The sequence below is a fragment of the Protopterus annectens genome, chromosome 9.part0, assembly GCF_019279795.1.
Source record: "Protopterus annectens isolate FY-2018-M chromosome 9.part0, PAN1.0, whole genome shotgun sequence".
NCBI lineage: Eukaryota > Metazoa > Chordata > Ceratodontiformes > Protopteridae > Protopterus > Protopterus annectens.
Window position 1 is genome coordinate 308,980,727 of NC_056743.1, and position 25,093 is coordinate 309,005,819.

General features: G+C 45.4%; 1 protein-coding gene across 1 annotated transcript in view; it reads right to left on the bottom strand.

Moving 5' to 3' along the window:
• LOC122810517 (inner centromere protein-like) overlaps window positions 1-25,093 on the bottom strand; it is a 1,067,288-nt gene that overhangs the window by 832,915 nt on the left and 209,280 nt on the right. The window contains exon 5 of the mRNA XM_044082099.1: window positions 23,986-24,025. Coding sequence (XP_043938034.1) covers window positions 23,986-24,025 — 40 coding nt within the window. The remainder of the gene's footprint in view (window positions 1-23,985; window positions 24,026-25,093) is intronic.

Below are 25,093 nucleotides of genomic sequence, written 5' to 3' on the forward strand. Positions count from 1 at the left end.
GCCCTGGATTTAGAGTAAAGTGGCAGATTGTAATGTTTTGTAGAGGTATGCACTGAACACCAAATAGCAGCCTCTAAAATGTCTTTGGTTGGTACTCCCCTGAGAAAGGCTGCAGAAGTGGCTGCAGCTCTGGTTGAATGCAGCCTAATGCCCTTAGGCACTGGTTTGCCATGCTGCAACAGAAACAAATGCAGTGACCTATCCACTTTGAAATAGTCTGCTTGGAGATCGCCTTTCCTTGTGATCCTGCGGCATTATGCCACTAGTAATTGTTCTGTCTTTCTGAAAACTTTAGTTTTGTCCAAGTAGAATCTAAGTTGTCCGTGTACGTCCAAAGAATGCAGAATTGTCTCCCTCTTGTTCTGTGGATTTGGATTCCTCTGCCGCGGGAGGACTGGTTGTCCGGAGCGGGTTGGGAATGCTGCGACTTCCGGAACCACATCTTCTTCTGGCCCTTTTGGTTCCTAGAGTAGGACCTCTGGGGCACAGAGAAGCGGACTCCGACGGCAGACAGCGTCTTCCCGTCCTTCTCGCTCTGAACCAAGGTATCGCGAACCGTCTTGCCAAAAAGGGCAGAACCGTCAAAGAGGGCGTTCGCGAATGACGCCTTGAAGGGCTCCGTAAAATCGCAGTGGCAGAGCCAGGCCTGCCGTCTTGTGACTAGGCCCGCTCCCGCAGCTTTAGCAGCTCCCTCGGTAGTGTGGGAAAGTAACCGCATAGAAGTGTTAGTCACAGAACAAAAAGAGTGGCCATACGGGTGGAGTTCATAAGTTTGTCCTCCTCCGATATGGACTCTGGGGGGGATGCAGCGTATTCCTTGATAAGATCGCGCTGCATCCTAATGACGTCTGCCAGATAGTTGAGCGCCCTCACTGAGAAGTTCGCTGAACTAAAGATTCGCTTCCCCAAACGGTCCATCATCCGAAACTCCTTGCTCGGGGGATGGACTGAGGGAATCTCCTGGGCGAGTTCCCTCTTAGTGGCTGCTGCCGACAACGTGGCATCTACCGGGGGTCCCTTGCTCCAGTGGGCACAGTCAGCAGGGGGGCTAAAGATCCTGTCGGGCCTCTTAGGGATTGGCTCCACGGTGACCGGGTCCCTCCACGCCCTGGTGGTAATAAGGTCCACCAGGGGGTCGGCAGGAGGGGACACCCAAGAGGTAGACTGGCCCGCTTCAAATGCCTCCAAGAACACGGACTCGTCCGAGGAAGACTCTGGGGCAGACCATCCACCTCTAATCCGTAACATTTCCATGATGTCTCTGAAGGAGACATCGTCAGGGGGTGATCTTGGGGAGCCTTCCCCTTCCTCCAAGTCAGTGTCTTCGGTCAAAGACTCGGGGGAGTCTATGTGCCTCCTCTTACACGAATGCTTGCGAGGTGCTTCCTCGGGGGGGGGGCTGTCCGAGGAGCCCTCACCAGCAATGTCCAGAACCACAGGAACTGCTTGGGGCAGTGAAGCGGGCTGTCCCAGTGGCCGGGTGATGGAAACCTGGCCCAGAGCAGATTGAGTGCGGGACGAGGCCGAAGCAAGGGCCGGGGGTCCGGATGCCCTCAACAGAGCCCTCTCCACTACATCAAAAGCCGAGGGGGAGCCAGCCTCAACAATAGGATCCGAAAGTCGGCTCCGGATCCGATGAGCGGATCTGAGCCGGCACCGAGCCCCTCTGATCCGAGGGACCAGTGTGCTCCGACAAGGACGGCGCAAGGCACACTGAGTCCCTCGGATCCGAAGCTCGGGCCAAGGCTCCGAGAGGTCGGATCAGACATACTCGAGGGCAGGGTCGGATCCGAAGTACCCAGTACTGTCGGCGCTGACTCACCCGCGGCTCAGAGGCTGCCCGGCTCTGGGCGCTCCGAACCCGGGTAGCGGGTCGGAGAAGGAGCAATGGGTTTAAAAAAGGGGGTCGAGCTCCCCCCCAGAGGGGGGGGGGGGAGGCAGGAGCACTCCCATCTGCATCTGGGCCTGGATGAACCTTCGCATCATCCGGTCCAGATCAGCATCGGAGAGGCTGTAAGTAGACCTCGACGAGACTACCGAGGTAGGCCTTGAGTGCCGCCTAGATAGCCTCGAAGGAGGTCGGGTCTCCTCATCCTCAGGCTCCGGTGAAAAGCACGGGGACCGGAGCCAAGGAGGGGGAGAGCCAGCAGCCAGAGAGGCCGGAGGAGAGGTCCGCTTAGCCGGCGGGGCCGAAACGCAGGTCTCAGCCCGCCGCTTGTGGTGCTTCTCTCTCCGGTCCATTTTCCTGGCTTCCCTCCCCTCCAACCCTTTGGTGGGAGTTTGAATCCCAGGTGGAGGAGAGGAAGCAGGCAAGGCAGGGACTGCCGAAGCAGTGACCACCAAGGGGGCGGGGGCCGAAGCAGAGTCTGGGGACAAGAGTCCCGCCAAGACCAGCTTCGACCTCCGCTCCTTCAATGCCCTGGGGTTGAACCCTGCACAGATTGAACACCCTGAAGTGAGGTGTTCAACCCCAAGGCATCGAACGCACCGAGTGTGGCCATCAGTAGGGGAAAGCTTATGGCCACACTCGGAGCACTTTGAGAAAATAGCCTTTGGGGCCTAAGACATCACTATTTTTATTTATTTATTTTTTTTTAAATAGTAACAATAAAAATAACTAAAACACTCACACAAAGGCCCCAAAGAAAACACACACACCAACTACGAACCAGCGAGGGGAGGGTAAAAACTATATTAAATTAACCCAAAAAATATATAAAACGAAGGGAAACCTATAACTTTCACACAACTAAAAATTTTTTAAAAGTTTTAAAACCCTTTAACAATAATCACACTTAGCTTTTGGAGCTCTGACAACCCAGCCTTCACCATGCGCGGCAAACTAGATCTGAGGTCACGTAGGGAGAGCAGGGCATTATGGGTGAGGGGAGGAGCTAGGAGCTCAGATCCATAGCTGGATAAACCATGCCGGTTCGGATCCGATATCGGATCCATACCCACAGGTTGCTGACAAATGAATTCTCCTACTTCAGATCTTTAGTTTTGTCCAAGTAGAATCTAAGTTGTCTGTGTACGTCCAAAGAATGCAGAATCGTCTCCCTCTTGTTCTGTGGATTTGGATAAAAAGTTGGCAAATGAATAGTTTGGTTAAGGGCTACACTAGATACCACCTTAGGCATAAATGTAGGGTTTGTCCTCAGAGAGACCCTGTCTGGATAAAAAATGATAAAGAATTCCACAGCCATGAGAGCCTGCAGCTGACACTTGTCTTACAGAAGTTATCGCTAGGAGCAGAGCTGTTTTCCAAGATAAAAACTTTATATCCGCAGTAGCAGCTGGCTCAAAAGGAGGTAGGGTGAGTTTTTCCAAGACATAATTGAGGTCCCATGCAGGTATTGGCGTTCTTCGAGGCCTGAAATTTTTGGCTCCTCTGAGGTACTGCCTTAATAAAGGCTGAGAAAAGAAGGGTGGGCTCTGTATTGTAATGAGCTGAAATGGCAGAGGCATGGATCTTAATTGATGAAAAAGATAGGCCTTTGTCCAGCATCTCAGTTAAGTATTGCAAAATCTGAGGGAATATTTGGGACAGCTGTATCAGCTCCTTGAGCTTGGTTCCAAGCACAAAATCTCTTCCATTTCCCACATAGGATTTTCTACTACTAGGCCTTCTGGCTTCTAAAATGACATCCATCACAGCTTTACTGAGAGGTGCACTTTGTATGGCTACATTATCCACCATGCTGTCAGGTTTAGGGTCTTGAGTTGGCTGTGCAGAATCGGATTGTTTTGCTGGGACAGTAGAGGAGGTATTTGAGGTAAGGACCAAGCTTGGCATTGAGACAAGTTCCTTAAGATCGAATACCAGTACTGGTGCGGCCATTCTGGGGCAATCAGAATCATTTTTGGTTTCTCCTGTCTGACCTTTAGGAGTTCCTTGGGGAGGAGAAGCAGTGGAGGAAAGGCATATACTGATAGGTTTGTCCAGATGAAAAATAAGGTGTCCACTTTCCATGCTTGTCTGTGATAAGTCCTTGTGCAGAATCTTTTTAGTTGATTGTTGTGAGGGGAGGCAAACAGATCTATGTCCGGGCATCCCCATTTCTTTATCATGCTGAAGACTTGTGGATCCAGGTGCCACTCGTGGGGATCCATGAGGTTTCTGCTTAGTTCGTATGCCAGTGTATTTTCCTTTCCTGGCAGGAATTGTGCCTGCAGATGAACTTGGTAAGTCAATGCAGTGTCCCATAAAGCCATGGCTAGTCTGCAAAGGGGGTAAGAATGAGTGCCCCCCTGCTTGTTTATGTACCACATGACCATGGTGTTGTCTTGTCTATCAGTAGTTGTCCCGGATGAAGTAGGTCCTCGAAGGCTGTCAGAGCATTTTGAACAGCTAGCATCTCTTTTTGATTGATATGTAGATGCCTTTGGTTTGTGGACCAGGTGCCCTGAATGCCTCTTCCTGCCATGTGGGCCCCCAGGCATAATCTGATGCATCCGTCATAAGGCTTTGCCTGGCTGGGGGTAGTGAGAATGGCTGTCCCTTGTTTTGGTGACAAGCCTTTGCCCACCATCAAAACTCCTGTTGCAGGCAGGGAATGAGAGTAATCATTGTTTCCAGGCTGTGGCAATGTGTCCAGACAGTTTCTAGGTACCACTGAAGTTTACTCATATGCAGTCTTGCATATGGAATTAGTAGGATGCAGGATGCCATGAAGCCCAAAGCCTGCAGATAACGGGGCCTTTGTTGCCATTCCCTTGAAATAGGTAGTCAGTTGCCTTTGTTTGTCTGGAGTAAGATAAGCCATCTGGGCAGTTGTATTTAAGCTTGCACCGAGGAATATTATCTCGAGAGGGTACTAGTTTTGATTTCTTTTTGTTGACTGTGTACCCTAGGCATGTTAAAAGTATTTTCACAAACATCAGATGCTGTAGTAGAATGTCCTTGTTCTCTGCTTTTATGAGGCAGTCGTCCAACTAAGGATATATTTGTATTCCTCTTTGTCTGCAGTAAGCAATTACTGGTGCCAGGCACTTTGTGAAGACCCTGGGCGCAGTAGATAAGCCAAAGGGCAGTGCAGAGAATTGGTAATACTTTGGGCCAGCCTTGAATCTGAGGTATCTTCTGCATGACTGTCTGACTGGGACATGCAGGTATGCCTCTTTTAGGTCTAAAGTCACAAGCCAAGCCTTGCTGCCCAGCATGGGCAGAAGCTGCTGTAAGGTCAACATCTTGAATTTTGGTATATCCAGGTAAGTGTTTAGAATAGATAGGTCCAGTATTGGTCTCCATGCTTTGTCCTTTCTGGGTACCAAGAACAGTCGAGTAAAATCTTTGTCCCTGCTCTTGCTGTGGCACTTGTTGAATAGCCCTCATGTCCATGAGAGTTGCTACTTGTTTTTGAGCCTCTGCCCATTGATTTTTTGGCAGGTCTGGCCAACTGTTTGCCCTTGGCACGGTATGGAAGTGAAACTTGTAGCCTTGTGACACTATGTCTAGAACCCATTTGTCCTGGGTTATAATGTGCCAATTTTGAGAAAAAAGTGCTAGTTTTCCCCCTAAGGGTGCTGTCAGAAGTTAAGTGCTTGGTGCAGGCAGGAGGAAGTCATTGGGACTGTTTCCTGGTTGTGATTTGTCTTCTCCACTTTTGGAGGTAGAAGCACCCCATTGCTTAGACTTGTACGAACCTTGCGGCTGGGATCTGCCTCTAGGGCATCTCGATCTGCCCTTTTGAGGTCTGTCTGACACTGGAAAGGACCAATTCTTTGTAGGCCAGTACCTAGGTGGCTGTACCTGTAAGAAATCCTTGACAGTTTGGCACAGATTTATCTTTGTCCTCCATTTTCTTTAACACCTCTTCTGCCTTAACACCAAACAAGGTATCATGCTGTAATGGAGCATCTAATAATTTTGTTTTGACATGATCAGGCAGATTTTGTTCCTTTAACCAAGCATGCCTCCTAATGACAGAACCCGTAACAGCCTCCAGAGAATCAAAACCACATTGCAAAGTATGCTTTCCAACTTGTTCAGCTGCATGCAATAAATCCTGCATTTCTTTGTTTTCTGCACATTCAGAATTTACCATCATTTTCTGTTTAAGCAGTGTCATGATATATTGCTGATATTTGAGCATATGAAACTGGCAATTAAAGGCCCTTATAGCCAAGGCAGCAGATGTGTAAATCTTTTTTTCCCATCTATCCATGCCCTAGAATCCCCATCAGAGGGGGTAGGATTTTTTGCAGTGGATGCCTTGACCCCTTTGGGACCCTGAGAAATAGTTTCTTCGTCTGCAGTAGGGTTTTTGAAAAATAATTTATGAGAGTCAGGAACCCTGTAGTATCTGTCCGGCTTAACAGGAGCTGGAGGTAAGGAGTCAGACTAGACTCTGAGAACACATCATCTACAATGTAACACAGGAGGAATAGATAGAGGCCTGTGTTGAGACAGTAAAAGGAAGGCTCAGAGCCTCTTAGATTCCGAAAAATCTTGGCTCTCCCAGTGGAAGTGCTCCCTCATTGTATGCAAGGTTTCCCCAAGAGAGTAGTCCTCAGGAGGAGAAGCTGAAGGAATTGATTCTTCAGCATCAGAATCCTCATGGGAGAAAGAAAATACTTCTGATCAGAAGAGGAATCAGATGAAATGGAAACTTGATCTAAAGATTCATGGTCTGTCTCTTGCCTAGGCCTCTTATCAGGAGGGGGATGGGAACCCCTGATAAAGGTAATTAAGTCTTCGGCCATTTTGAGCACCTGTTTTTTGGGCATGGAGGCCTGTCCATGTGGCTGGTGAACTTGTTTCTGTCTTTAAAGGTGCTTTAGTCTTTGCCTTTGAAGCCGAAGTCTGTTTAATATATAATTGTTTAGGTCTGAATACACCCTCAGAAGCTGATGCCTGCTCAGCGGCTCCAGACCCATCTGAGGGAATAATATCAGAGGCTCCAATACCTTGAGTTTCCAGCGGCCTGGCCAACTCCACGTGGGAGTCGGTAGCAGCCTGCGACTCTAAAGTAGCAGACGTCAGGGGCTGCGAAAGCGCCTCACTAAGAACCGGCGACTGGCTTAGGAGAAGCTTCGTCGTCAGTTTTGGACCTCAGTTGCCTGTCTTTCTTTGTGTTTTTTGTGAACTCCAGTAGTCTGATGGCTATCCGACGACATTGTATAATTAAATCTACGCCCAAAATAGCTTAAAGCAAAATCGTGCCAACACTTAATAGTGCTTCGATTAAATCTAGCACAAAACCAACAACTAGAAACGTTGTGGTCAGGGCCTAGGCAAGGAATACAGTAAGAATGAAAGTCCATATGAGGTATTTGCTTCCCACACGAAATACAATTATTAACCTTTTCTGACATTGGTCTGGAGCAAGAAAAAAGTTTCCCCAACGGGGTACTTAGCTTTTAATGAAAACTTTGGATCTGAAACTCTAACACGAAAATCTCAGGAGTCGGCAGACCGGCACTTGCGAACTGCTTCTGCTTCGGGCACCGCGTGGCAAGAAAGACTGAAGAAAATGGCACAGGCTGCATATTTTATACCCCTGACGACCTCACGTCAGGGAAGAGGCGACAGCAACCTATGCAAGACCCAAGACACTGGAATTCAGGCCGACTGAGGGCAACCTGCCAGCAGGATAACCCAAATGTAATAACTGCAACAGTGAAACACTAAGAACATCAGCATAGCTCCAGATCCAGGTAGAGTCACCTCACACACACCAAGAAACTTACAGTGAAACTTTTGCAAAGGGTGCATAACCTAACCTATCTTCTGACGTTTAGGGATAAAGGAACTAACCATTCTGCCTGAACTCCTATCCTAAATAGCTGAACAAGTCCTTGACTTCTTAAACAAAGAAGGAAAGGATAGAAACAATGGACTTCCCAAAACTATCACCTGGTTACTTTATACAGTTTACAAAAAGGGATAATCAGGAAAGGAAAATGAAGTATCACATAAATATGACCCCCCCTCTGCAACAACTCAGAAATCCATAAGCTGGTTAAAACACACAAATATGCACAACGTGTTTCTCAGATGTCTGCCCACAGGATGCAGCACACAATAAAACACAAATTGGGGCAAGGTGCTCCTACTGCATCAATGATTCTACTGAGATATCTATAGTTGTAAAGAAATAAAACTTTTCTCACAAAAAACAGTCTGAAATACACTTCACAGGAACCATGGCCACAAAAATCTGAGGTCAAATGTAAATTTTAGTGACAATCACAAAAACACACCAGTTTTAGTCTTTAGTACACGTGTCTGACAGAAAGAAAAAAGTTGTCTTAACACAACATTCCATCTGTGTTGTCAATTTTCATCTATTCTTGACTTGTTGGTTATGGTTCCAATCCTCAGAACAGATCCAGCTGATATATAGCTCGTGTCAGCCAAAACATCTCTCCAGCTGCAAGTCTACCCACAATCCCCCTCACCACATTACCTCAGATAGAGTTTGCAATCAGATAAAGAAGAGACTACTATATGTTGGAGACCTTGTGCATAAGAACCCAGGACAGAATGTTACTCTACCAGAAGTCTAAAGAAGGAGGCAAGCAGCAGGGACAAGGGACTAGATGAAGATCAACAACAGAGATGGAACTTTATGGTAAGACATAACTTCTTTATCTGATGTTGTCAATCTTCATCTACTCTTGACTTTAGGGACACAGTCCCCAGCTACCTTAGATCCTGGATGGCTCAATGCAAGAATATTCCTGAGAACCATAGAACCAAAAGAGGCTCTCCCCCCAGAGACCATATCCAAATTGCAATGAGTAATAAAACTGTGTGGCATAGCCCAAGTTGCAGCTGCGCAAATTTCTGACATGGAAGCTTTAGAATGAAAAACAGCGGGAGACAACATAGATCTGGTAGAATGTGCCTTCACTGGCATAGGGAGTCTTGGCTTTTGTTTCGTGGAAAAGATGTGCAATCCCTTAACCATCTGGACAGATTAACCTTAGAGACAGGTTTGCCCAAAGTTGCACTTGGAAAGGAAACAAATAACTGCTCTGATTGTCTAAATTGCTTAGTTCTATCCAGATAGAACTGTAATTGCCTATGCACATCAAAAAGGTACAAGCAGTACTCGCCTTTATTAGAAAAATTGGGAAAAAATATAGGCAAGTCTACGGACTGGTTGATACTGGTCTCTGAAATCACTTTAGGAAGAAAGGCCAGGTTTGTTCCAAGTGATACTCTGTCTTTATGGAAAACTAGATAAGGTGTTTTAGAGCATGGAGCCTGTAATTCGGAGACTCGCCTTGCCAGAGTGATGGCTATGAGAAGTAATGCCTTCCAGTAAAGGAATTTTAAGTTGCACGTTCAAACGGAGGTGAAGTAAGTGATTGTAATACAGCAGTCAAGTCCCATGGTGGTACCACCACTTTGAAAGAAGGCTTCAAATGGATGGTGCCTTTAAGAAAAACCTTACACAGCGCCTGTGAGAAATCAAAGGTTGGTTCCCAATACTGTTTTGGAAATTTGAAATAGCTGCTAGGATAACCTTGATTGTAGAAGCAGAAGCTCCTTTACCAATGATAGCAGCTAGAAACTCCAGAACTTTTTCTACTGGCGCTGAAAAGGCATATATACCATTATTAGAAGCCCAAATAGATTATCTCTTACATTTACGCAGGTAGAGACCCCTGATGAATGGTTTACGGAATGCCAATAAAATGTGTCGCACGGGAGAAAGATTATTATTATGCCAGGGAACTTGATGGAACTGGAGAAACCAAGCAGTCAATTCGAGATTCTGAAAGCTGGGGTGCACTAGTCCCTGGGGATGGGACAGAAGGTCCGGAACTGGGTCCAGAATCCATGGGCGGTAAACTAGGTGAGGCCAGAGGAAGGGAAGCCATATCTGTCAAGCCCAGTAAGGAGCAATGGAGGATCACTTTGCTTCTCAACCGAGCTTTCTTAATAGGGAAGGGAAGGAAGGCATAAAGGAGATCCGGGGGCCAATCGTGGATAAGAGCATCGCTGGAGGACTCCCCTTGAAGGGAAATTGGGACAAAGTAGATCCTTGATGGCAAGGTCACAAAAAAACATCAGGCTGAGGAAATCACATACTAATATGCTTTTAGATGAATTAGTCACTCCACTGTCTTAATGCTTAAAGAGGTTATCATTGTTTAGAGCAACTAGAACACGAGAATCTGAGTACTCCCATGTCACAAAAAAGCACCCTTAAGAAAGACCTGAATGGAGACATAACTCTCTTTCCTCGGGCTTCTTCCCCAGTTACTTTAGTGTTTAGTCTTTTCATGCACGAATGAGGGGTTAGGTAAGATGTTAGTACAGAGAAAAAAAAATAAATTTGAATCTCTGTAAACTCCATTACAGGCAGGCTCAGAAAGGGTAGTTAAAAAGTACGGTTTTGTACCTACCATAAATGTAGATGTCCGATAGATATGCAACTGCAGTCATAACATATGGGTTGTCCTGCCTCAGGTAGCCCTCAGTCGGCCGGATTCCAAAGCCTGGGTCCGACGTCGGCTGATGTCGCATTTCTCTCAGACGTCAGAGCGGCTGGAGTATATAAGCATCAGCCGACGCCATCTTCTTCAGTGTTTCTTGCCCCAGATGCCAGGTGCCCTCCAATGAAGGCTGTAATCAAATTGGAAGACAAAAATAGGTTTCCAGACAATAAATTAGCAATAAAAAAAGATACACCATAACAGATATCCCCAGCTAAGGATAATAGGGATAGGAGTGGACCCAAGGCATAGAGGGGAAGGAGGGAGAGAAAACCCGACTGCAGTTGCATATCTATTGGACATCTATATTTATGGTAGGTACAAAACTGTACTATGTCCTTCAAGAATGCAACTGCAGTCATAACATATGGGTTGAATACCATAGCTTAGCTGGGGGAGGTGGTATGCTCTAGGAGAAGGATGGTGTAGCTATCTATCCCTGCGGGACTGCCGAAGCAAACCCTGCTCTGGATCTGGAATACAAAGGGAGGTTGTAGTGTTTGGAAAATGTATGCACGGAGCTCCATGTGGCAGCTTCTAGAATGTCTTTTGTAGGCACCCCTCTTAGAAAAGCTGTAGAGGTGGCTGTAGCTCTGGTGGAGTGTGGTCTGACATTGGCTGGCACACTCTTTCCATGGAAGGAATAACAGAATCTGATGCAATGTCCAATCCATTTTGAAATTGTCTGTTTGGAAATTGCTTTTCCTTGTATTCCAGGGGCGTAAGCTACAAAAAGCTGATCAGACTTCCTGCTGGTCTTGGTTCTGTCTCGGTAGTAGCGAAGTTGTCTGTGTATGTCCAAGGTATGTAACAGTCTTTCCCCTTTGTTCTCAGGATTGGGAAAGAAAGTAGGCAGGTAAATTGCTTGATTTAAAGAAACCCTGGATACCACTTTTGGCAGAAAGGTAGGGTTGGTTCGTAGGGAGACCCTGTCTCTGTGAAAAGTTATGAACGGTGGTATTGCCATTAAGGCCTGTAATTCCGAAACCCTTCTTGCTGAGGTTATGGCCAGCAGGAAAGCGGTCTTCCAGGAAAGAAATTGTAACTCCACAGAAGCTGCTGGCTCGAAGGGAGGTAAAGTCAATTTTTCTAGGACAAAATTGAGGTCCCAAGCTGGTACTGGTGCCTTTCTTGGGGGCTCTATATTCTTGATTCCTCTAAGAAATTGCCTTAGCAAAGGATGTGAAAACACAGGTGGATCAGTGTTGTATCTAGCTGAGATAGCTGAAGCATGTATTTTTATGGAAGAGTATGAGAGTCCGTTATGTAACATATCTGCCAAGTATTCCAGAATGAGAGGGATGCTCAAAAGTGATGCATCATGACCCTTGTTGGTATTCCAAATGCTGAATCTCTTCCATTTGGCTGAGTAAGCCTTTCTGGTGGATGGTCTGCGGGCTTCTGTTAGTATCCGCTGAACTTCCTTGGAGAGGTGTAAATTGAGGTTATTTATGGGATTTCCCAAGCTGTTAGCTGTAGAGTCTGGATGTTGGGATGAATAGTCCTGAAGTTGTGTTGAGTCAAAAGTAGAGGCCATTGTGGAAGGGCCCACGTTTTGTTGTGACATATGCTCCGTAGTAGTGGGTACCAGTGTTGTCTTGGCCAGTCTGGAGCTATTAGGATCCCCTTCGGTTGCTCTGCCTTGATCTTTAATAATACTGTGGTCATCAGTGGCAGGGGTGGAAATGCATAAATTATTAGGGAGCTCCAATTGAATGAGAGGGCATCTACTTTCCAAGCTTGTGGATGATATGTCCTTGAGCAGAACTTTTTTAAGTGTTGATTGAGGTGGGAGGCAAATAGGTCCACGTCCGGTCTGCCCCATCTCGAGGTGAGTCGTATGAAGATGTCTGGATGTAGCCTCCATTCGTGCGGGTCCAGGAAATTCCTGCTTAGACTGTCCGCCAGAACATTGTCTTTGCCTGGAACAAACTGGGATTGTAGCTGTATGTTTAGACCCAGTGATTTTTCCCAAACATTCATTTTCAGTCTGCAAAGGGGGTAAGAATGAGTGCCCCCTGCTTGTTTATGTACCACATCACAGTGGTGTTGTCTGTCCGTATTAGTAGGTGGCCTTGCTGAAGTTGTTGTCCGAAGGCCTCAATGGCATGCATTACTGCTAGCATTTCTTTTTGGTTGATATGCAGATGTGTTTCCTTTGGGGACCATTGCCCTTGAATACATCTGCCCTCCATGTGCGCCCCCCATCCAAGGTCTGAGGCGTCTGTGGTCATTGTCTGTGTTATCTGAGGTTTTTTGAACGACATGCCTGTGTTTAAGTGGCTTACTGTGGCCCACCATAGAAATTCCTTTTGTAGACATGGAATGAGTGAAATAATTGCTTCTAGATTGTTGCTGTGTTGAGACCATAAGCTTTTTAAGTACCATTGAAGCTTTCTCATGTGTAGTCTTGCTAGTGGGGCCAAGACAATGCAGGATGCCATGTAACCCAGGGCCTGTAGGAAACTCCTTGCAGTCATCTGGGTGAGCTTTGCTAAACTTTTGAAGTAAATGAGTTAACTTCTTTTGCTTGTCTTCTGTCAGGTAAGCCATTTGAGAGGCTGTGTCTAGTTTGGCTCCTAAGAAGATTATTTGCTGGGATGGCTGAAGTTTTGACTTTTGAATGTTGACTGTGTATCCCAGAGCCTGTAGCAAGTGTATGACATAATTCAAGTTTTTTGTCAAGGTTAGTTTGTTGTCTGCTTGTATGAGGCAATCGTCCAGGTACGGGTAGATCTGAATCCCCTGGAGCCTGCAATGAGCAATTACTGATGCCAGGCATTTCGTGAATACTCTGGGCGCAGTAGATAAGCCAAATGGCAATGCTGAGAATTGATAATGCTCTGGCCCTGCAAGAAATCTGAGGTATCTTCTGCAGCTGTGTCTGATAGGGACATGCAGGTATGCCTCCTTGAGGTCCAGAGTAATCAGCCAAGACCCCTTGCCCAGCATGGGAAGGAGTTGCTGTAAAGTCAGCATTTTGAACTTTGGTACTATGAGAAAAGTGTTTAGAGCGGACAAGTCCAGTATTGGTCTCCATTGAGTTTCTTTTCTTGGAACAAGGAACAGTCTTGAATAAAACCCCTGACCTTGTTCTTGTTGTGGAACTTTTTCTATTGCTTTGATCTGAGCAAGCAGAGAAATTTGCTTGATAGCCTCTGCCCTCTGATTTTGTGGAAGGTTTGGCATGCCTTGTTTTCTTGGCAAGGTATGAAAGTGAAACCTGTAACCGTGGTCTATAATGTCCAGTATCCATTTGTCTTTTGTCAGTTTGTGCCAATTTCTTGAAAACAGAGATAACTTTCCGCCCAAAGGAGCTTCTGTTTACTCCTTGGTCAGCGGAAGTAGTGGAAAGTCATTGAGCTTGTCCCTGCGGGGCAGGAGAAACCCCTTTGTCACTTCTTTGGTTTGTTGGTTGCCATTGTCGTCCCCTGTAGGAACCTCTGTATTGTCCTCTTCCTCGGGCACGCCTGTTTTTACCCCTTTGAAATCTTTCAGGATTAGGAAAGGACCAGTTTTTAGAAGGCCAGTTCCTGCTGAATCTGGGCGGCTGAACCTGGAGGAAATCTTTGACCGTCTGTACTGACTTGGCTTTTTCCTCAATGGACTTTAACACATCTTTAGCATTAGCACCAAAAAGCTTGTTCTTTTCCAAGGGTGCATCAAGAAGTTTTGCCTTAACATGATCTGGTAACGGTTGTTCTTTTAGCCATGCATGTCTACGAATGACCGCCCCTGTCATAGCTGCCCTACATGAAGCCTCCAATGCATCATATCCACACTGCAAAAAATGATTGCTAACTTGCTGAGAAGTATGCACAGCCTCCTGCAAAGACTTCCTATCTAAAGGTTCAGGAGAGGCCAAACTTTTCTGTAAATCATCTAACAGGAAATCCTGATATTGAAACATGTGAAAGAGACAATTAAGAGCTCTCATAAGGTAGTGGAGGTGTAGACCTTCTTTCCCCATCTCTCTAATGACCTTGCTTCCCTGTCGGAAGGCAAAGGATTTTTGGATGTGGTAGCTGCAACCCCTTTAGGCCCCTGGGAAATTGTTTCTAAATCAACAGCATGGGCCCTAAATAAATGAGAATGGGTTTCTGGAACCCTATAGTATCTGTCAGGCTTGACAGGAGCAGGAGGAAGAGTATCAGGGGTAACAATGGAGTCAGAGTATAAATCATCCAAAACATAAAGCACAGGAGGTATAGCTAAGGGTCTGTGTTGAGCCTTTTTAAGGAAGGTTCGAAGGCGCTTTCTGGAATCAGAAAATTCCTGGCCTTGCCACTTGAAATGCTCCCTCATGGAATGCAGGACTTCCCCAAAAGAAATATCCTCAAGAGGGGAGGCCGAGGGAATGGAGTCCTCTGCATCTGAATCCTCATAGGTCTGGAAGGCCTCTTCCTAGCTTTCAGAGGGAACAGAGTCCTCAGAATCTTCATCTGAGGGCAGAGGGTCAGGGGGATCAACCCTGGGCCTCTTATCAGGAGGAGGCTGGGATCCTCTCTCAGGATGGGCCTGGGAGCCTCTGATCAGAGAAATTAAATCTGCAGCCATGGACATGATCTGAGTTTCAGGAGTAGTCTGAGGTATGCTTTTAGCAGTAAGATGTTTGGACTTGCTGGCTGCCTTGGCACGTGTGCAGGCCTTGATAGACATGGACATGGGAGGCCTAGCCGCTCCACGTGCAGGAGTTACCTTATCAACAGCAATGGTCTCGGGCATTTCCTCGGTTTCAGTATCCGGAGGAAAATCAATAACTGGCGTTGGAGTGTTCTCCGGTATCGGAGGTATCGGTAATGCGGTGTCTTCGGTTCGGAGCAGTGGAATAACCGCCTCAGAGGGAACCGGAGCACTCGATGTTAGTTTTGGCATGGTGTCGGTTGAAGACGCGGGCCGAGGATTTTGTTTCTTAGGGGTCTGCGTTGTCGGTTGTTCCAACGGCATTGTATAATCAAATTTTTCGCCGAAAAAGTCTTCAGCGAACTCCGCCCGGCGCCTGAGAGTGCGCTTGTTGAAGAGAGCACAGGCGGCACAGGCCGAGACGTCATGGTCTGGGCCAAGGCAAGGGAGGCAGTAAGAGTGGAAATCCTTATGAGGTATTTGTTTACCACAAGACAAACAATTATTTACTTTTTCAGTAATTTCTGACATCGGCTGAGGCAAGAAAAGGTCCCCAACGAGGTACTTAGCTTTTTTGATGACTTCGGTTTCGAAGAATACAGGAGCTGACCGACCGGCACTTGCGAACTGCTTCTGCTTCGGGCACCGCGCGGCAAGAAAGACTGAAGAAGATGGCGTCGGCTGATGCTTATATATTCCAGCCGCTCTGATGTCGGAGAGAAATGCGACATCAGCCAACGTCGGACCCAGACTTTGGAATCCGGCCGACCGAGGGCTGCCTGAGGCAGGACAACCCATATGTTATGACTGCAGTTGCATTCTTGAAGGACATCACGTGTGCACCCATACAAACTATCAAAAGGTGTTATGCACTTGCTTGATGGTTCAAGATGCAGGCAAATGCTACAAAGGCCTCCCAGCTCAAGTAGAAGCACATCAGAGGATACAGGTACTTGTGAATGGCCTTTGTGTACATCTCTATTATGGTCTTGCACTCGCCCGACAAATACTACACAAGTAACAGCTCGAATATCCAGTGCCAAGATAAAGCCTAGGGGTTTCCAGCTCAAAGACAGGGATGTATATAGTAGGTCACCTTCAACTCCCACTAGCCATGCCACAACTCTGGTGAAAGCAAAAGGAGGCTGATTCTACATGTTCAAATTCAACCAGTCAAGCCTTGATTGTGAAATCACAGGATAGTCCCAGAAGAACCTTATGTATGGCACAGCTAAGGGATTTACAGTGCCTGAACACAAGCACTGGCTGTAAAGGGATCAGTTTTCCTGCTACCTTCCACACAGTCACTGTATAACTGATTGAGCTCAATCCCTCACTAGCAAAGGAAGCACAGATCAGCAAATAGGATCAGACAAGAAACTAACACCACCAACACCCACTGATAGCAACACTAAATCCACATATGCGGAGGCCCTTAACTGTAACCTGCCCAAGCAAAGTACAGTTCTGTACACTTACCATAAGTGTAGATGTTAGAGTGCATTCACTGTTACAGTCATTACCTTTGGATAATCTGCTGGCAAATTGCCTTCAGTCGGCCTGATAAGTCCTGGGTCCTGCATCGGTTGTTGTCCCTTCTTCCATGACGTCAGGGGTATAAAACATGCAGCCGAAGGCATTACATCAGTTTTTCTTGCCCCAGATGTCAGGTGCCCCCCAAATGTGGAGCAAAATATATAAATAATTTTAAACACAAAAATATATACCTCCAAACAAAAGCAAATACACCAAAAAGGCTTTTAAGTGTAGAAAAAAAGGAGAGGCATAGTAAGAGAAAAAAACAGGGGTCTGGAAGGAGGATAACCAGGACTGCAACAGTGAATACACTCAAACATCTACATTTATGGTAAGTGTACACAACTGTACTATGTTCTTCGTGTTTCACTGTTGCAGTTATTACATTTGGGTAGATTCCCAAAGCTATGGTTGGGAGGAGGAATTTAGATAGCATTAGGGCCAGCCTACAAGGCCCTGCAAGACTGCAGTGGCAAAGCCAGCTCTGGATTTAGAGAAAATTGGCAAATGATAATGATGTTTGATGAAAGTATGTACAGAACTCCAGGTAGCAGCTTCTAGGATGTCCCTGGTAGAGACACCTCTAAGAAAGGCTGTAGAGGTAGATGCAGTCCTGGTGGAGTGAGGTCTGATTTCCCTGAGGGATAGGTTTTCCATGGTGCTTATAGCTGAAATTAATGCAATGGCTTTTCCATTTAGAAATGGTTTGCTTTGAAATAGCCTTCCCGTCTGCCCCTGCAGCAAATGCCACCAGCAATTGTTCAGATTTCCTTTGAGGTTTAGTCCTGTCCAAGTAGAATCTAAGCTGTGTGCACATCTAAGGAATGCATTATCCATTCCCCTTTATTCTGTGGATTGAAAAAGAAGGTTGGCAAATTAATAGACTGATTAAGAGACAAACTGGATACCACCTTGGGCACGAAGGATGGATTGGATCTGAGGGACACCCCGTCCGCATGAAAGATGATGAAAGGCTCCACTGCCATTAGGGCCTGTAATTCAGATACCCTTCTAGCTGAAGTAATTGCTAAAAGGAAAGCTGTTTTCCAAAAAAGAAATTTTAAGCCTGCAGTAGCAGCTGGCTCGAAAGGAGGTAGAGGGAGTTTCTCAAAGACAAAGTTAAGGTCCCAGGCTGGGGTTGTAGCTCTCCTGTGGTCTCAATTTTTTTGGCCCTCTGAGGAACTGCTTAAGCAGTGGATGAGAGAAGAGGGGTGTTTCTGTGTTATGAGCTGAAATGGCTGAGGCGTGGATTTTAATGGAGGAAAAAAAGACAGGCCCTTGTGAAGCATCTCAGCCAAGTATTGTAAAATCTGAGGTAAATTGGGTGCTGCTGTGCTCATCCCTTGAGAATGGTTCCAGGCACAGAATCTTTTCCATTTTTCAGCATAAGATTTTCTAGTACTAGGCGTCCTTGCCTCTACAATGATATCAATCACGTTTGCTGAGGGATGGTAAAGGAGAGATTAATTAGCCAGGCTGCAATGTTCGGTGTTAGAAGCGGAGGGTGCAGAATCTGGTTCTCCTGCTGAGACAGCAGGGAAGGAGTCTGAGGCAGGTGCCATGGAGAGAACAGTGACACACTGTGCAAGAGGGGGTACCAGTGTTGGCGTAGCCAGTCTGGAGCAATCAAAATCATCCTTGGTTTGTCCTGTTGGATTTTTAATAGTACTTTGGAGAGCAGAAGGGGGAAGGCATAGACGGATAAATCTTTCCAGCTGAAGGACAGAGCATCTATTTTCCAGGCTTGTTTGTGGGGAGTCCTTGTGCAACATTTGTCCAATTGGTAGTTGTGGGGAGAGGCAAACAGGTCTATATCTGGGCTCCCCCATTTGCTTGTCAACATGTTGAAAATCCCTGGTTCCAGTTTCCACTCGTGTGGGTCCATGAGGTTTCTCCTTAGTCCATCTGCCAGTGTATTTAATTTTCCTGGCAGGAACTGAGCTTGAAGGTGCACTTGGTAGCTCAAGGCTATGTTTCACAATGCCATGGCTAGTCTGCAGAGGGAGTAAGAATGTGTACCCCCCTGCTTATTTATGTACCCCATAACAGTGGTGTTGAACGTCTTTACCATTAGTTGTCCTGGAAGAATGTGGTCCTTGAAGGCTGTCAGAGCATTCTGTACAGCTAACATTTCTTTTTGATTGATATGCAGGTGCATTTGACCTGAGTTCCATTTGCCCTGAATGCACTTCCCTGCCAGGTGAGCCCCCCCATGCATAGTCTGATGAGTCTGTTAGGGTTTGGGCGGCAGGAGGTGGTGTGAAAGGTAGTCCCTTGTTTTGGTGGCAGGCCTCTTCCCACCAAAGGAACTCTAGGTGTAGGCAAGGTATTATAGGAATCATTGTTTCCAGGTCTAGAGATGTTGACACCATAGGCTTTAGATACCACTGTAGTTTCCTCATATGCAGTCTTGCATATGGAATTAAAAGAATGCAGGAGGCCATAAACCCCAAGGCTTGCAGTATTTGTCTTGCAGATAGCAGTTTTTTTATGGTCACTCATTTGAAGTAGTTTGTCAAATGAATTTGTTTCTCTGGTGTGAGGAAAGGCATCTGGGAAGTTGTATTCAAGCTTGCTCCCACGAATATAATTTTTTGACAGGGTACCAGGTGTGATTTATTTTCATTTATGGTGTACCCCAGACAAGTTAGAACCCTTTGTACAAAGGCCAGATGATTCAAAAGTATGTCCTGGCTTTCTGCCTGAATTAGACAATCGTCCAGGTATGGGCATATTTGAATATTTCTTTGCCTGCAAAATGCAATAACTGGAGCTAGGCACTTTGTGAATACCCTGGGCGCAGTAGATAAGTCAAAGGGCTGTGCAGAGAACTGATAGTGCGTGTGGCCCGCTTTGAAGCGTAGGTATAGTCTGCAAGATTCCCTGAGTGGGATGTGCAGGTATACTTCTTTTAAATCTACTGTTGCCAACCAGGCATCTTTGCCTAGCATCGGAAGTAATTGAATAGTCAGCATCTTGAATTTTGGAATCTCCAAATAGGTGTTTATACTAGACAGGTCCAGGATAGGATGCCATGAATTGTCTTTTCTGGGTAACAGGAAAAGTTGAGTAGAAACCTTGTCCCTTCTCCTCTTCTGGTTCCAGTTGAATAGCCCCCATGCTTTACAGAGAAAGTACTTGTTTGGGGGCCTCTGTCCACTGATTTGGGGATAGGTCTGGCCACCCGCTTGGTGTTGGCAACATGTGGAAGTGAAATCTGTATCCCTAGGACACTATTTAAAACCCATTTGCCCTGGGTAATGAGTTCCCAATTCTTTGCATGAAGAGCAACCTTTCCCCCCAAAGGGGCAGTCAGTTTCAGTTGATAAGTGCTTGGAAATTTTAAAAGGAAGTCATTGAGACAGTTTACCATAGGGTGGAGCCTTATTATTCCCAGATTTGGAAGTGGAGCCCCCCCCCCCCCCCTGCTTAGTTCTGTGTGTCCCCTGGGACTGAAACCTGGGGTTTTTGCTGTGTCTGGTTTGGCTTGAAAAGAACTGGAAGGGGCTGGAAAGGACCAATTCTTAGAGGGCCAGTGCCTACTAAATCTAGGAGGCTGAACTTGTAAAAAAATCTGTAACAGTTTGCATAGATTTAGCTTTATCCTCCATCTTTTTAAGAACTTCCTCAGCCTTGTTGCCAAACAGGTGGTCCTGATTTAAAGGAGCATCCAACAATTTAGCTTTAACATGATCAGGCAAAGATTGCTCCTTGAGCCAAGCATGCCTTCTGAGCATAGACCCAGTAACAGCAGCCGTGCAAGAGGCCTCTAATGAATCCAAACCACATTGCAAAGTATGTTTTCCAACTTGTTCAGCAGAATGCATTAAATCCTGTAATTCTTTATTTTCCACAGTCAGGAATCAACATAATTTTCTGTTTAAGCAGTCCAATAACATGTTGCTGATACTTTAACATATGAAACTGGCAGTTTAAAGCCATAATGGCCAAGGTTGCAGAAGTGTAAACCTTCTTACCCCCATCTGTCCAGCGCCCTGGATTCTCTATCAGAAGGGGTAAGGATTTTTAGCAGTAGAAGACTTAATGCCCTTGGGCCCCTGTGAAATAGTCTCTGGATCTGCAATAGGATTTTTAAAAAGGAACCCTGTAGTATCAGTCAGGTTTTCTGTGTGCAGGAGGCAGGGAATCAGGAGCTGAAATAGATTCCGAAAAAGCATCAACAATGTCTAGGACAGGAGAAATAGCTAAAGGCCTTTGCTGAGTTAGGAGAAGGAAATCCCTAAGCCTCTTTTCTGAATCAGAAAAATCCTGGCTTTCCCAGTGGAAATGCTCCCTTAGAGTATGTAAGGTTTCCCCAAAAGAAAAATCCTCAGGAGGGGAAGCAGAGGGAATGGAGTCCTCTGCATCAGAATTTTCATAAGTAGATCAGGGCAAATCCAGATCATCACAAGAATCAGAAAAAAAACAGAATCCTGATCAGAAGATTCATAATCATCTTCAGTCCTAGGTCTCTTAGAAAGGGGGGGGGGTTGTCTACCCCTGATTAGAGTTATTAGTTCTTCAGCTATTCTTATAATTTGTTTTTTTAGGCATAGAGGCCTGAGCATGTGGCCTGGGCGTTGGTCTTTTAGGCATAGATCGAGATTTAGGCCTAAGTAAAGAAGGAGGCGTCAGTTTAATATGCATGTCCGTAGGCCTGAATACACCCTCAAAAGCCGGTGTCTGCACAGCGGTTCCGGACCCATCCAAGGTAGAGACATCTGCGGGTTCCAAAGTTGAAACATCTTGCGGCATACCGGATTCCGAATGGGTCTCAGTAGAGGCCTGCGAATCAGAAGTAGCGGGTATCAGGGGCTGCGAAAGCTCCTCACCTAGTACTGGCGAACTGGCGTCTGGCTTAGGAGAAGCATAGTCAGCAGTTTTGGACCTCTGAGGCCTGTCTGTCTTTATCTTTGTGTTTTTTCGGAATCCCGGTAGTCGGATGGCTAACAGATGACATTTCTGGATAATTAAACAGAGAACCGAAAAATTTAGAGGAGAAAATATACAGACGACGGATAGTGCACTGATTAAATAAAGCATAAAACTGACAGCAAGGTACGTCATGGTCAGGGCCTACGCAAAGAATACAGTACGAATGAAAATCTTTATGAGGTATTTGCTTTCCAGAAGTAATGCAATTATTAACTTTTACTGACACTGGTAAGGAGCAAGAAAAAGTTTCCTCAATGGGGTACTTAGCTTTAGTTGAAGACTTCGGTTCTGAAACTCGAAAACCGAAAATTTCAGGAGCTGGCCGACCGGCACTTGCGAACTGCTTCTGCTTCAGGCACTGCACGGCAAGAAAGACTGATGTAACGGTGTCGGCTGCATGTTTTATACCCCTGACGACCTGACGTCATGGAAGGGACAGCAACCGACACAGGACCCAAGACTTTGTTAATCAGGCCAACTGAGGGCTACCTGCAAGCAGATAACCCAAATGTAATGACTGCAACAGTGAAACACGAAGAACATTGTATAGTTATCCCCTTTGGGAAAAAACATGTACCCGTGAATTACCACATAGGTGGCAGTACACTAAACACTGAAAGTGTGGTAAGAGACTTAGGGACACAGGCGGACAGTGGTCTCACATTCAATAACCACATCGCCACAACAGTCAGGAAATCCTTCTATGTGACACACCTCATCACTAAGGGCTTCTCATCCAGAAAAAAGGAGGTCATTGTCCCACTGTACTCATCCCTCAATTAGACCCATTATAGAATACAACATTCCATTTGGTATGTACCTCTCTCAAGACATCTGCAACTGGAAAGGCCGCAGAAATAACTCACTAAAAGAATCACAGGCCTAAAGCAGATGTCCTATGCTGACCGCCTTAAAAAACTCCAGCTATACGCTGCCGCATGTAGTCTACTCAGAGGCGATCTCTGCTTAACATACAAGGCCATGTCAAACCCAGAGCTGTTGGACATGCTACACGAAAAGAAATCTTTCAGAGCCGCATGCTCCAGGGATCTAAACCTTGCCATCACAACAAACAAAACATGCTGGAGGGATAGGTTCCTGACCCAGAAACTCCCCAGACTCTGGGATAGACTGCCCATACATGTCAAGCAGAGCACCTCCTTGGCCCTCTTCAAAAGGAACCTTGACGATTGGAAGGGAGAAAGGAAATTCACCCCAGGGATCACGTCAGTCACCCTGTTAGACAGGGGTCCAGGGAACTAAATAGTGTGGGAAGAAATAGCCAGGGATCTGTTATGGCTAGGCTTGTATAGGCCCTAGGGCCGATAGCCTAGTACCAACCTATGAGACTGTCTTATCCAGACAATTTCAACACAGGTGGTTTTGTCTGATGCCTGAACTAATGCTCTTTCTCCCTTCAGTCTGACTCCAGTCGTATATTACTTAAGGGACCCTTTAGCCCATTCTTGCACTGGCCATCATCTAGATGCACTGTACTGCAAGCAGTAAAGCAGTCCTTCCACCAGTCAGATTAAAACTGCTGGTACCATCAACAGTGACACTTTAACACTTAAAAACCTCAACTTTCTAGGCATCAAACGCAAGAAGTTTTTATGGATCGCATTACAACACAGATCTGAACTCTCAGATTAGCTGAAAAGAACTGTTGAGAGTGTACCTGGCTTCAGCCACCTACCTAGAGAATTTGAAATCCCACAGTGCACTGCAAGGAGATAAACACACTCCTGCCCATATGACCTACTAAAAATTCTGTTGCTAATGAGGGCCCACAGAAAACACAAAAATATTACTCACCACAGAGGGCCCTATAAAGTAATACAAGCCCCACCTGATACACTAACTAGCCATCATTTTCTGGAGTAATACAAAGATCAACGGAGTAATGCAGAGATCAAACTGTTAAATAAAGCCACTGAAAACATTTTAAAAAAAATCAAAGCACTAAATAGTTGCACATCAGCAACATTAATTTCTCATAAAACTTAACAGTTAAGAGGCAACGGCATTTAGCAAAATACTTTATTAATCTGCACGACATTTCTTGCACTAAGAGGTGAGAGATATCTGGACAAAGGCAAAAATAATTGGCGGGGGGACAAAGGCCCCAAAACAGGGACAACTTATAAATATTGCTCTTATAAACTTAGAAAGTTGAAAGTATAGCAGGTTTTGTATTAGTATGTATTTTCTGAAGGGTATGAAATCTGAAACTCAAATGTATGTCATTATTTGCTGACTTCAGTACTCAATGATTTGCCAGAAAACCACAAATTTTAAGAGGAACAGACCAAAAAAACGAGGCAAAACTCTGGACAGTTTAGAGGTATGCTGCATGACAACAAAAACTGTTTCACATGTCAAACTTCTCACTCAATCCAAGATGCTCAAGTTTTTTACAGTCCGAAAACTGCAACATACCTGTTCAACAAGATCCGTTATTTCAGAAAGAATATTAGGGCTGAAAAAAAAAACAAATACACAAGTTATAATTTGCTTCCTTTTCAAATTAAGCTAAAACCTCAGTATTAAACTTTCAAACTTATAAGAACTAGCACATTTCAACAAGAAATGCAGCACAGTAGCAAAGTATACTGATGCTGCCTCTTCAATGGTAAAAAGTCATAGAGCAAACAAAGGTAAGATTTTCAGAAATATCTTCTATAGGGTTATTTACAAGGCATCATTGAAATAAGTGCAGGTGAGACAGACAATCAAGGGCCCTAGAAGCCTGAAGTTGCAAAGAAAAACATGGTACGTTTCACGTTGTCTAGACCCTAGGATGGATGCTATCAAGTTATGAAAAAGAATGCTTAGCAAAATCATTTCTCCTTACAACAATAGAGCAGCTTTCAAAACAGACATGCAAGCTGCATACAGACCTAAAAACAACTTAAAGCTGAGTACTCAAACTTATGACTCAAAATCAGCACAAGTTAATCTTGTTTCCAAAGATTAATGAAGGAGCTGCTGAAAATGCAGCCAAACGAGAGCATCCCCACGTATCACACCCAATGTGCTATGCAAGGCATGCAACATACCAACAATGGACTTCAAAGTCCATGCTTTTGCAACAGTGATTTAAAATTTAGGGGATTTCCAGAGTAGAGACAGTTTGATATCTTTTTCACAACATTCTACAATACCTCAAAACTATCATATTATTAAAGGAAAAGTCTGCTTTATTTCTCAAATTCTTTCCTAAATAAGTTAAAGAACTGCACCATTTTGGAGAAGGAGACAAACTAAATGCATGGAGAAAAACGTGCTTTTTCCAGAAGAAAAGGAGTACAATTGTGCAAGTAACTTACTATAAAAAGAAGTTATGTCTTACTATAACATTTCATCTGTGTTCTTCATATTTTCATTCATCACTGATGGGTTCGGTTCCGAACCCTCAGAACAGAGTCGGCCTTTTTACCAAGCTCGTGCCAGCCAAAAACTCTTGAGCTAAGCATCTACTCAGAATGCCCTTCTCCCTGTTACCTCAGATTGAGTTTGCTAGAGATAGAGAAGTAAAGCAGAGGCC